We start from the raw sequence: 12057 nt of genomic DNA, 5'->3' as shown, positions 1-12057 counted from the left end.
ACGCGCTATCTCAGAGTTTAGCCACGGGGCCCCCCGCCCTCTGGGCCAACCCCGCCCCCTCCCCAGCCTTAGCTACGGGGCCAACCCCGCCTCTGGGGCCAACCCCGCCCCCTCCCCAGCCTTAGCCACGGGGCCAACCCCGCCCTCTGGGGCCAACCCCGCCCCCTCCCCAGCCTTAGCCACGGGGCCCCCCGCCCTCTGGGGCCAACCCCGCCCCCTCCCCAGCCTTAGCCACGGGGCCCCCCGCCCTCTGGGGCCAACCCCGCCCCCTCCCCAGCCTTAGCCACGGGGCCCCCCGCCCTCTGGGGCCAACCCCCCCCCCCCAGCCTTAGCCACGGAGCCCCCCGCCCTCTGGGGCCAACCCCGCCCCCTCCCCAGCCTTAGCCACGGGGCCAACCCCGCCCCCCCGCAGCCTTAGCCACAGGGGCCCCCCGCCCTCTGGGCCAACCCCGCCCCCCTCCCCAGCCTTAGCCACGGGGCCAACCCCCGCCCTCTGGGGCCAACCCCGCCCCCCTCCCGAGCCTTAGCCACGGGGCCCCCCGCCCTCTGGGGCCAACCCCGCCCCCTCCCGAGCCTTAGCCACGGGGCCCCCTCCCCAGCCTTAGCCACGGGGCCAACCCCGCCCCCCGCAGCCTTAGCCACGGGGCCCCCCGCCCTCTGGGGCCAACCCCGCCCCCTCCCCAGCCTTAGCCACGGGGGCCCCCCGCCCTCTGGGGCCCAACCCCCCCCCCTCCCCAGCCTTAGCCACGGGGCCCCCCGCCCTCTGGGGCCAACCCCGCCCCCTCCCCAGCCTTAGCCACGGGGCCCCCCGCCCTCTGGGGCCAACCCCCCCCCTCCCCAGCCTTAAGCCACGGGGCCCCCCCGCCCTCTGGGGCCAACCCCGCCCCCTCCCCAGCCTTAGCCACGGGGCCCCCCGCCCTCTGGGGCCAACCCCGCCCCCTCCCCAGCCTTAGCCACGGGCCAACCCCGCCCTCTGGGGCCAACCCCGCCCCCTCCCCAGCCTTAGCCACGGGCCAACCCCGCCCTCTGGGGCCAACCCCCGCCCCCTCCCCAGCCTTAGCCACGGGGCCCCCCCGCCCTCTGGGGCCAACCCCGCCCCTCCCCAGCCTTAGCCACGGGGCCCCCCGCCCTCTGGGGCCAACCCCCCCCCCCCCCGCAGCCTTAGCCACGGGGCCCCCCGCCCTCTGGGGCCAACCCCGCCCCCTCCCCAGCCTTAGCTACGGGGCCAACCCCGCCCTCTGGGGCCAACCCCGCCCCCTCCCCAGCCTTAGCCACGGGCCAACCCCGCCCTCTGGGGCCAACCCCGCCCCCTCCCCAGCCTTAGCCACGGGCCAACCCCGCCCTCTGGGGCCAACCCCGCCCCCTCCCCAGCCTTAGCCACGGGGCCCCCCGCCCTCTGGGGCCAACCCCGCCCCCTCCCCAGCCTTAGCCACGGGGCCAACCCCGCCCCCCGCAGCCTTAGCCACGGGGCCCCCCCCGCCCTCTGGGGCCAACCCGCCCCCTCCCCAGCCTTAGCCACGGGGCCCCCCCGCCCTCTGGGGCCAACCCCCCCCCCCTCCCCAGCCTTAGCCACGGGGCCCCCCGCCCTCTGGGGCCAACCCCGCCCCCTCCCCAGCCTTAGCCACGGGGCCCCCCGCCCTCTGGGGGCCAACCCCCCCCCTCCCCAGCCTTAGCCACGGGGCCCCCCGCCCTCTGGGGCCAACCCCGCCCCCTCCCCAGCCTTAGCCACGGGGCCCCCCCGCCCTCTGGGGCCAACCCCGCCCCCTCCCCAGCCTTAGCCACGGGCCAACCCCGCCCTCTGGGGCCAACCCCGCCCCCTCCCCAGCCTTAGCCACGGGCCAACCCCGCCCTCTGGGGCCAACCCCGCCCCCTCCCCAGCCTTAGCCACGGGGCCCCCCGCCCTCTGGGGCCAACCCCGCCCCCTCCCCAGCCTTAGCCACGGGGCCCCCCGCCCTCTGGGGCCAACCCCCCCCCCCCCCGCAGCCTTAGCCACGGGGCCCCCCGCCCTCTGGGGCCAACCCCGCCCCCTCCCCAGCCTTAGCTACGGGGCCAACCCCGCCCTCTGGGGCCAACCCCGCCCCCTCCCCAGCCTTAGCCACGGGCCAACCCCGCCCTCTGGGGCCAAACCCCGCCCCCCTCCCCAGCCTTAGCCACGGGCCAACCCCGCCCTCTGGGGCCAACCCCGCCCCCTCCCCAGCCTTAGCCACGGGGCCCCCCCGCCCTCTGGGGCCAACCCCGCCCCCTCCCCAGCCTTAGCCACGGGCCAACCCCGCCCCCCGCAGCCTTAGCCACGGGGCCCCCCGCCCTCTGGGCCAACCCCGCCCCCTCCCCAGCCTTAGCTACGGGGCCAACCTCGCCCTCTGGGGCCAACCCCGCCCCCTCCCCAGCCTTAGCCACGGGGCCAACCCCGCCCTCTGGGGCCAACCCCGCCCCCTCCCGAGCCTTAGCCACGGGGCCCCCCGCCCTCTGGGGCCAACCCCGCCCCCTCCCGAGCCTTAGCCACGGGGCCCCCTCCCCAGCCTTAGCCCACGGGGCCAACCCCCGCCCCCCGCAGCCTTAGCCACGGGCCCCCCCGCCTCTGGGGCCAACCCCGCCCCCTCCCCAGCCTTAGCCACGGGGCCCCCCGCCCTCTGGGGCCAACCCCGCCCCCTCCCCAGCCTTAGCCACGGGGCCCCCCGCCCTCTGGGGCCAACCCCCCCCCCTCCCCAGCCTTAGCCACGGGGCCCCCCGCCCTCTGGGGCCAACCCCGCCCCCTCCCCAGCCTTAGCCACGGGGCCCCCCGCCCTCTGGGGCCAACCCCGCCCCCTCCCCAGCCTTAGCCACGGGGCCCCCCGCCCTCTGGGGCCAACCCCGCCCCCTCCCCAGCCTTAGCCACGGGCCAACCCCGCCCTCTGGGGCCAACCCCGCCCCCTCCCCAGCCTTAGCCACGGGGCCCCCCGCCCTCTGGGGCCAACCCCGCCCCCTCCCCAGCCTTAGCCACGGGGCCCCCCGCCCTCTGGGGCCAACCCCGCCCCCTCCCGAGCCTTAGCCACGGGCCCCCCCGCCCTCTGGGGCCAACTCCGCCCCGCCCTCTGGGGCCGCAGCCTTAGCCACGGGGCCAACCCCGCCTTCTGGGGCCAACCCCCCCCGCAGCCTTAGCCACGGAGCCAACCCTGCCTTCTGGGGCCACCCCGCAGCCTTAGCCACGGAGCCAACCCTGCCTTCTGGGGCCACCCCGCAGCCTTAGCCACGGTGCCAACCCTGCCTTCTGGGGCCAACCCTGCAGCCTTAGCCATGGGGCCCCCCGCCCTCTGGGGCCAACCCCGCCCCCCCTGCAGCCTTAGCCATGGGGCCCCCCGCCCCTGCAGGGTTGGCCCCGGGGCCCTCCACAGCTGTTTCTTCCTGAACCTGCTCACTGAGCAGGTCATGCCCTGGCTCAGGAGGATTCGTTAAAACCCTCTCTCTAATGGAACAGGTTTCAGAGTAGCAGCTGTGTTAGTCTGTATTTGCAAAAAAAAAAAAAAAAAAAAAAAAAGGAGTACCTTAGAGACTAACCGATTTATTTGAGCATAAGCTCTCTAAGGTGCCACAAGTATCCTTTTCTAAGGGAACAATGCGTGATCTCACTGTCATTGTACATGTCTGATCCTCTGTGAAAACCTGCTGGGCTCCTGGAGCAGTAAGTTCCACCAGTGAACAGTATACTACCTTCTAAGTATTGCCACAAATCAGCTGTGAATATCCTAACTTGTCAATTTGATTGAAGCCCCACTGATTGCAGTTTTGTAGAAGGGTGAAGAGTGCATTCACTTACTTTCATTAGCCAACTGGTATTGGATCAGATAATAGGTCTTCTCTCTAAATATCTGCCCAGACACGCCCAGTCTGTTCCTGGGTCGCTACTGGCCTGCCCCACTGCTACTTGCTCTCCCATTCCCCTGTGATCCCCTATTCATCCCCCCCTCCAAAAACAAAGTTTCCAAGTGTACCATCCCCCCCACCCCCGCGTACCTGATGAGGCCATCCCAGTGAATGGACAGCAACCCCCAGTGTTATACTGTCCACCCACTAGCATTGAGATGAGGCAGTGAAGAGCTAAGTAAATAGGGTCCTTTGTGCCTAGATCAGGGACTGTGCCCAGAGTCCATTCTGGGGGGGCACAGGGCTCAGCCCAGGTTCCCGTCTCTTTCAGGACTGCTTGAAAGCACGAACAGGGAGGCCATGGCCACCCCGCAGGTGACGGTGGGCACCATCACGGTGGATGGGCAAACCCTGTTCTACCGGCAGGCCAATCCGGCCCAGCAGGCCCCCAAGCTGTCTGTCCTGCTGCTCCACGGCATTCGCTTTTCATCTGAGACCTGGCTCAACCTGCAGACGCTGTCTAAGCTGGCGGATGCTGGCTACCGCGCTGTGGCCATCGATCTGCCAGGTACAGCTGCTCGGCCACTGGAGGAATCCCGTCAATGCACAGCCCCATGGGTGGGGCTGGGTGGGAGAACAGCCCTCAGGTGCCGGGGTGGCATAAGCTCCTCGGGCGAGGAACGTCCCATCATAGGAGCACTCACGCTGTGCATGGCTCTAGCATCTCCCCCTGAGAGCTTTCACGAGCATTCCCTATACCCCGTAACTCCCCTGTGATATGGGATCAGATGGGGAAACTGAGGCTTGGAGAGGTTTCATGCCTGACCCACACATATACCAGGAGTCAACAGCATAACTGAGACTAGAACCCAGGTGTTCTCACTCAGGTCCTTCCCTTTAACTAGCAGATGCCATTTTCTCACGGCCTGTGGAGCAGAACCCAGGTGTTCTGGCTCCCAGCCCCCTCCGTAGCTCCCTGCACCTTTTCTGAATCATACTGTCAGTGAAAGCTGAGGAATGACCCTGTTGTGACACTAGGGGCCAGACTATTGCCATCTCCCTGCCCACCTCTATACTGTTTTTGTCTGTCTGGGGACCAGGGCTGATGGGGGGGGGGAATCTGCCCCCCCCCAAGTCTGTAACTGGGGTGATGTGGGGGGTGTGAATTGGGAAGGGGTAGGGCCCCAGTGAACGTGATGCACCAGGACTGCAGATTTCTCGCGAGGGGCCTGCCAGCAATATCCGTAACACAGAGGGGTTTTGTCTCACGTGGTCCAGGGCTTGGCCATTCCAAGGAGGCGACAGCTCCGGCTCCTGTTGGGCAGCCTGCCCCTGGGGGTTTCCTGAAGGCTGTCTGTGAGGCCCTGCAGCTGGGCCAGGTGGTTGTGATCAGCCCATCCCTCAGCGGGATGTATTCGCTCCCATTCCTCTTCCAGCACAGCCAGCTGGTCCAGGCCTACGTGCCGGTGGCGCCCATCTGCACCGAGAAGTTCCCCGCCACGCAGTACACCAGCATAAAGGTACAGCCCCTGGACTGGCAGGGAAGGGGCAAGTCTCTGTCGTTGGGGACTCCGGTGTCCAGGCAGGGGCAGAGAACACTAGGCTGGGGGATGGGGTGGAAGAGCTAAGGCACTGGGCAGACACCGGGAAGTGGGTGAAGGGAATCGAGGTTGCAGACGTGTAACAGAGCAGTGGGGGAACCGGAGAATCCGAATCCAAGCCCCCACTAAAGGGAATGTCCAGCAGTAATACTCAAGCTCCATCAGGACAAAGCACTCCGTGTAGCACAATCAGCGTGACAGAAACCAGCACCTGTAGCCTGGCCTTATGACTCAAGGCCTAGGTGCTGCCCTGCACAGTTTTATGCTGGGCCACATCCATTCCTGGTGTAGCCCCACCTCACACAGTGGTGTTACACCCTTGTGACCTGAGCCCCTCCACTAGCTGGCAGACCCGTGGGACAATCTGCATTTCCCAGGCCCCTTTCACCACCTCCCTCACCCTGTGCTCACTGATCCCTCTCGTTTGCCCTTGTTCTAATGCTCCAGCCCCCACCAGTTTCAACCATTCCCACCCGCCCCCCCTTTATTTTTTTAAAATCAACCTGCTGGAGAAAATGTTCCTTCTTTTTCCCCCAGTGTGGAACTTGTATCCCCTCCTCCTAAAATAACCCTGCTGTAAGAGCCATCCTCAGCCCTGCACCCGTGATCCGGGGGTAGGGTCTGAATTCTGCAGGGCTAAAAAAGGGAGCCTGAGCCCACTGGCAATGGGTCGCTCCCAGCTCCCCCCTGGGAAACCCTGTCCTTGCGTGCAGCCCTGGGAAGTGCAGGGCTGGGAGGGACATTTTTATGCACAGAGAGGGCGTTTTAGCTGCTGGTTTTCAGTATATTAGTTTGAATGTTTCTATTCTCTTGGGCTCTGTGCAGTGGGACCAGATCCTAAGCAGCATCCAAGCAGGCGGAGGGGAGTCAAAGTGACAATGCTATCTTTACGCCTCCCCTGCATCTTTATCCTGGGCTAGCCAGCAACTGGGCCAGTGCACAGGGTAACAGAGCAGGGCTGCTCTGCCAACAGCCTCTCAGGGCAGTTCTGGCACTCAGGATTGAGCGCCGGGACCCTCCTTTTCATCCCCTTCTCCGAAAGCCAGGATGGTGGGAGGGCTGTCATGGCAACCATGCAGGGCTGGAGGATTCCCAGACCCTGTGGGAATTCCTTGGGTCACATACCCTATGGTTATGGCCCGTTTGCACCAGCTGACAGTCTGGGGCCTGGGCATGTGGGTGAAGGAATACAACAAATAGTCCGAAGAAAATGTGTCCTATTCTTCCAGATTTAAAACATCCATGGCACATCCAGATCACATGACCCTCGCCCAAGCACCGAGCCTTTGAACCTTTGCCCATCCCTGCTTTTAGCCTCCAGTTCTATCCCCCTCCAACACACACCTTGGTTTTTAGCTTCATGATTTGCCATTTTTGACATCTCACCTGACTCTGGACAGCAGCCCCTTAAGGCTCCAGCTCCCCATCTCCAGCGTTGGTCTGAATGCTGGGGGTCAGCAGATGCCCTGATTTCCGTGAGAGTTAAGCACCCAATTGTCTTTGAGGAGCTGGTTCCTAGAAAGGGATCATTCCCAACAACTCAATTCGAGAGGAAATTCCCAGACCCACGGGGGGCACGAAGCAATGCTCAGAACCAGTGAAGCTCCCAGGCAGGGATACACTCTCCCAGAGTTGCCAGGTTCTAGCCTCCCTCTTGTGCCACTGGCCCTGGTGATCAAAGCAAGCAGTACGCCCGTACCCACTGTCTGAGCTCTTGTGCCTTGTGTCCCCTCCTGCTAGACCCCCACGCTGATTGTGTATGGGGACCAGGACACCCAGCTCGGGGAAATAAGCCTGAACAACCTCAAGAACCTCCCCAATCACAAGGTGCTCCTGCTGAAAGGAGCAGGACATGCCTGTTACCTGGACAAGCCGGAGGAGTGGCACCTGGGCCTGCTGGACTTCCTGAAGAGCCTGGAGTGACGAGTGGCCTCTTTTCTTCCCCAGACCTCCAGTGCGCGATCTGTCAGGCACATGGCTGGCTCTTTGGTGCACACCTCCTGTGGAGGATCTGGGGCCCACAGCTTCTTTCTCTCACTAGAGCGGGTACTTAATTGATGGCTCCTTCCCGATCTCAGACAATCGCAGCACACTGGGGGGTTAGCAAATGGTGGCCACGAAGCCAGAGGTGCCCTCCTGGCAGTTAGGTGCTTGCTCCTTTTCCTTCTTTTTAAAATGATTAGATTTGAAAGGTTTATCGAAGCTGCCTGGCCACTAGCATGGGGTGAGACTGGGGGTATTGAGGGCAGGTTCCCCAGCTGCACATTCTAGTGCAAACCCGTCCTGCAAATCCTAGCTCCATAGCTGTGTCAATGCCCCTGCTCCTGCCCTGCAGCGCCCCTGCTACTCCAGCTCTGCCAGTGCCCCCAATCCTGCCCTTCAGCCCCCCCGTGACTCCAGCCCTGCCCCCACCCAGCTCTGCCAGTGCCCCCAATCCTGTCCTGCACACCTCAATCCTGACCTGTAGCACCCCCGGCTACTTCAGCCCTATCACAGCCCCAATGATGTGCCTTAATCCTGCTGTGAGCCTCACCGGAGCACATGCTGACACCCACGCGCAGCACTGCTTGGCTTGTGAGGAGCGACCCAGCCCCTGGGAGCCACACGGAGGCCAAACTTGCTACCAGCCTGGGATCGATCATTCAGGGAGCTTCCACCCAAACTCTGCGGCGACAGCACCTAATCCTTCACGAACAAATAAAACTCAGATCTGGGCCTCTGTCTCCATGCAGCTTTCCTCCCTTGCGCTAGTCCCCACCTCCTCCTTCCCGCATGGCGATGACACCTGGCCCCCTCTCCCAGGAAGCCCACAGCCACGGCAGTTAGGAACAGGGTTGTACATGGAGAGGACTCAAATTCCAGCAAGAGCAGACAGAGGGAGTGGGGTCTGCAGCATGCTAGGGCAGAACAGTCCTTGGGGTCGGCTGCTGGAAGGGTGTAGGGCAGTTTGATTATTCCAGAGGCAGTGTGTCACATGGTTAGAGTAAGGGACTGGGTGTCAGAACTCCTGGGCTCTATTTCCAGCCCTGGAAAAGAGCATTGTCTAGGGAGTAGACCAGGAGCAATGGTTCGATGTCTAAGCTCCAGGAAGGAAGTGTGTCTAGTGGCTGTAGCCAAAGGCTGGGACTCAGAACTCCCATTTCCTGACCCGCAAGCAAAGCCCAGTTTCTACAATGGCCAGAGCCTTCGATATGATGGCAATTCCCTCTCCAGCACTGGTTCTCTACAGGGAGGAGGGGGTCCCCGAAAGGCAGTCTCTCCTGTGAAGAGGTCCACGAATAATGGAGTAGGAGGAGCACTGCTCCGTGGGATAAACAGGCACAGCCCTTGGGAAGCGTGATCCAGGGCCAGGCGCAGCAAGATTAGCACCATGCCCCAGTCTTTCCTTGGGAATCCCCTGCCCCTTTCTGGAGCCAGCTGGCTGCGGCATGTGGCCAACAGCGGCCCCTGAGGTACACATCCCTTTGCATCAGCCCTGCTCCTACGGGACCTGCTCTCCCATCAGCCCCTGGACAATGGAGCTGGTTGATCTAGTTCATCCTGGCTCAAGAGGAAAATGGCAAGTGACCTCCCTCCCCCCCCATCCCGGAGTAACAATGCAAATAGCTTCTTTTAAACGCCCTGGGGGATTACTGAGTGAGGGGCCGAGCTGAACAGATGGGGCACAGGCTAAAGCCGCCAGCCACATGGCTGCTCCAGAGCCACCTGGCCTGGTTCCTTAGCACTCAGCCCAGCCAGACGGAGGAGGGCTCTGATGCTCGGCTCACACCCTGAATGGCTGAGGAGGAGGCTAGATAATGCTGAGCTTGATCCTCTTAGGCCATGCGGGGGATTTGCTCCCAGCTCAGCCAGGCCGGCCGTTGGCCAGGCCATGGGCATCCGTCACGACCACGTGGCCACCAAGCCCTGGGATGGAGGGGGTGAGGGAAGGGCCACAGGCTTTGAAGTGCCATGGCACTAAAGCACATCCAGCCCTGGGAGAGCAGCGGCTGTGCCTTGGCCCCAAGAGACAGGAGCTGGGAGGCCTCCATCTGCTTCTAGGGGGAGGTTGTTCACAGTGTTCTTGCTGGCCAAGGACTGAATGGGCCACGGAGATTAAATGCATCTTCCCACCACTAGAGGGTGCTCTCAAGAACAAGGGCAAAGGAGGGCTGCTCCTGCACTGGAGTTGCTAGCAGACTGCCCATCCAGCACCTTTTGCCCATGCGAATGTCCCCATCACTATCGGAGAGGAGAAGACGCTCCCCAAAACAGCGTGGTTCCCAGAGCTACAGCATAGGTGGTCAGGGCAAGCCCGGCTGGAAGGGCCAGGCACCTCCAACACTCAGCAAGTAATATTTCTAGTATCCCAGCAGTGCCCAGCGACCCCCACCAGGGATCAGGCCTGGGGGGTGCTGCACAGACGAGCTCCCATGTAGAACTCAGCAAGGATGGATTTGGGGGTTTGCTGGGGGGTGAACCTCCATTAAGGGTCCAACCCCGACATCACATTTCCATTTTGAGCCTTTTAAAATGATTTTGGATTTTTTAAAAATAAAGGCAAGGCAGGGAAAGGTGCTACCCCTTTAAGGCCGCACAGAGGGGAGTGGGTGAGACGGGCACAGGGCTGGCAGACTTGGTTATAGCGTTGGCGTGAGCTGGCCCGAGCCGTGGCCTCTTCTGCCCAGGATGAACTTGGCGCGTGTCTCATCTCTCTCTGCGCAACACCTGTGGCTGCAGCGTCATGAGGCACCTGCAGCCAGCTTTGCAAGCAGCAATCCTAGCGCCATGGTCTTGGCCTTGCTGTCTCCAGTGCAGCCAGGAGAGCTGGGCCTGGAGATCCCAGGGGTTACGGGGTTAAAATGCCTCTGGAGCCAGTTCCTGGGAGTGGCCCAGATCTGCTGGCTGATACAGAGGGGGATGGGCCTGTGCCCCCACAACCCCCTTTCAGAACACCCCAGCCCCAGTGCAGAAGGGGGAAGGACTACTTGCACCCTCAATGCACACACAGACCAGCCCCAAGCTGGCCCCAGCTCTGTGTAGCCCAGGGTGGTGCCATGTGCTGGTGCATTTGGATTCAGACAAGGGCCCGGCACACAGAGCTCTGGCCGTCCCCATGTGGGAGCATGCAGGGGCACGGCTACCCCTTTGCAGCAGTTGTGGCTCCTGTGTATTGCACTTACATTCTGCTCTCTGTGTTGCTGTCAGCTCCGTACCTTGCGTTCCCGCATCCAACCACTGCTCCAATTACCAAGGAGCATTTCTAGGCTCTCCTCTCGGGACTGTCGTGTTCCCGGCGCAGCACATCCTGCTAGCTGGCAGCAAGGATGGCGAGCTTCGTCCAACGCTGCCCGTTCTCCACTCCCTGCCCGCCCCCTCCACGTACTCGACTCCAGCCTTCCCCTCCCTGCAGGTTCTTGACTCCCCACCCATCCCTCCCTCCTCATCCTCTGCTCCCTGCCCACTCCTTCCTCCACATCCGTGGCTCCCAGCAGGTAGCATGCATTCCCCAGGGTGCATTGATGCTAGAGAGCAGCACAGCGCCCCACTTGCATCACAAGGCCCAGTCCTTGGAGTGTGAGCTCTTTGGGGCAGGGACTCCTACGGATACAGAACCTAGCACAATGGGGCCCTGGTCCCTGGGTGTGGGCTTGATGGGCTTCTAGCGTACAAAGAACAATACCAAGGTTGTCCGCATGGCCGACCGGCGCCAGAACAGAAGCTGCACGATGAGATGTGACAGCGCAGCTGGAGGGCGCATGCCACAAGCACTGCATGGTAGGGTACCCTGATCCCTTGACATATCCTGCTCTGAGATGTGCGCCTGCAACCAGGAGGCCAGTTGGTCACCAGCAGGATCAGGGAGCGTCCCTCGCACAGGTCTGCCTGCTCTGTGCCAGGCTAGTTCTCCTCGCAGAGCAGTCTGGAACACAGCCCAGCGGGCAGCTCATGACAGCCAGTGCTATGGCAAACCACTGCTGGCAGCTGTGCAAGGGGGCATCTAAGACACAGCTGGACCACCGGGGAATGTTGGGAGCGGCACAGAGGCCTGGAGGAGCGACTGCAAGACACTTAATTGCTGCCCCTCGGGAGCCACCGATTGCACGGGTGACTTCCAAACTCCAGGGAGGCTCCGGGCATCCTTGACCCCACAGAAGAAAAGCCTGCGCTGGGAGATGACGGTGCCGAGGGCACACTGCTCACCCCCAGGGGCGCTCGAAAGGCACAGGTGGGGGGGAAAGTAGCCGGACACCGCAGAGCGAGCAACAGCAAACTGGGGAGTGTGGCTAAGCTGGCAGAGACATGCCCACATTGCGACAACTCCAACACAGCGGGTCTCCTCCAGGAAGCCAGGCCAAGGCCCAGTGTTCACCAAGGGAGCCCCCCCACCATGTCTGTCCTCCCACACATGATGTGAAGAGACAGAGACAAGCAGCCATCAGGAAAGGTCTCCCAAATGGAGGGATGGAACGGACAGACCAGGAGGCGCCCCGGGCAGCCTCTGTCCTAGTCACATCCTGGGGAGGGGGTGGCAGTAGGCAGAGTGAGCCAGCCCCACAGGAGCTCTCTCTCCAATCCACTCTGAAAACACAGCCTCCTGGAGCATCGCTGAGAGCCCAGCCGAGGGCAGCTGCTC

The 12057-nt window shown here is 63.2% G+C and overlaps 2 protein-coding genes across 3 annotated transcripts in view; one reads left to right on the top strand and one right to left on the bottom strand.

The window, feature by feature from the left end:
* ACY1 (aminoacylase 1) overlaps positions 1 to 12057 on the bottom strand; it is a 451002-nt gene that overhangs the window by 53784 nt on the left and 385161 nt on the right. The gene's annotated exons all lie outside the window — the stretch shown is intronic.
* On the top strand, positions 3034 to 8156 carry ABHD14B (abhydrolase domain containing 14B). Its single transcript, XM_073352521.2, has 4 exons — positions 3034 to 3658; positions 4172 to 4408; positions 5119 to 5360; positions 7182 to 8156. Exons 2-4 carry the CDS (start codon positions 4201 to 4203, stop codon positions 7362 to 7364), a joined length of 633 nt encoding a protein of 210 aa, XP_073208622.1. The 5' UTR covers positions 3034 to 3658; positions 4172 to 4200; the 3' UTR covers positions 7365 to 8156.

This window comes from Lepidochelys kempii, chromosome 7, assembly GCF_965140285.1.
Source record: "Lepidochelys kempii isolate rLepKem1 chromosome 7, rLepKem1.hap1, whole genome shotgun sequence".
NCBI classification, from domain to species: Eukaryota; Metazoa; Chordata; order Testudines; family Cheloniidae; genus Lepidochelys; species Lepidochelys kempii.
The sequence above is the reverse complement of the archived record's forward strand: the minus strand, read 5'-3'. Positions and strand labels throughout refer to the sequence as shown.

Excerpts from the sequence above, each read along its gene's own strand:
- ABHD14B (XM_073352521.2), top strand. The coding sequence starts at position 4,201 with ATGGCCACCCCGCAGGTGACGGTGGGCACCATCACGGTGGATGGGCAA. Across the intron at positions 4,409-5,118 it reads TGTGGCCATCGATCTGCCAG|GGCTTGGCCATTCCAAGGAG; the intron begins GTACAGCTGCTC and ends CACGTGGTCCAG. Across the intron at positions 5,361-7,181 it reads CGCAGTACACCAGCATAAAG|ACCCCCACGCTGATTGTGTA; the intron begins GTACAGCCCCTG and ends CCCTCCTGCTAG.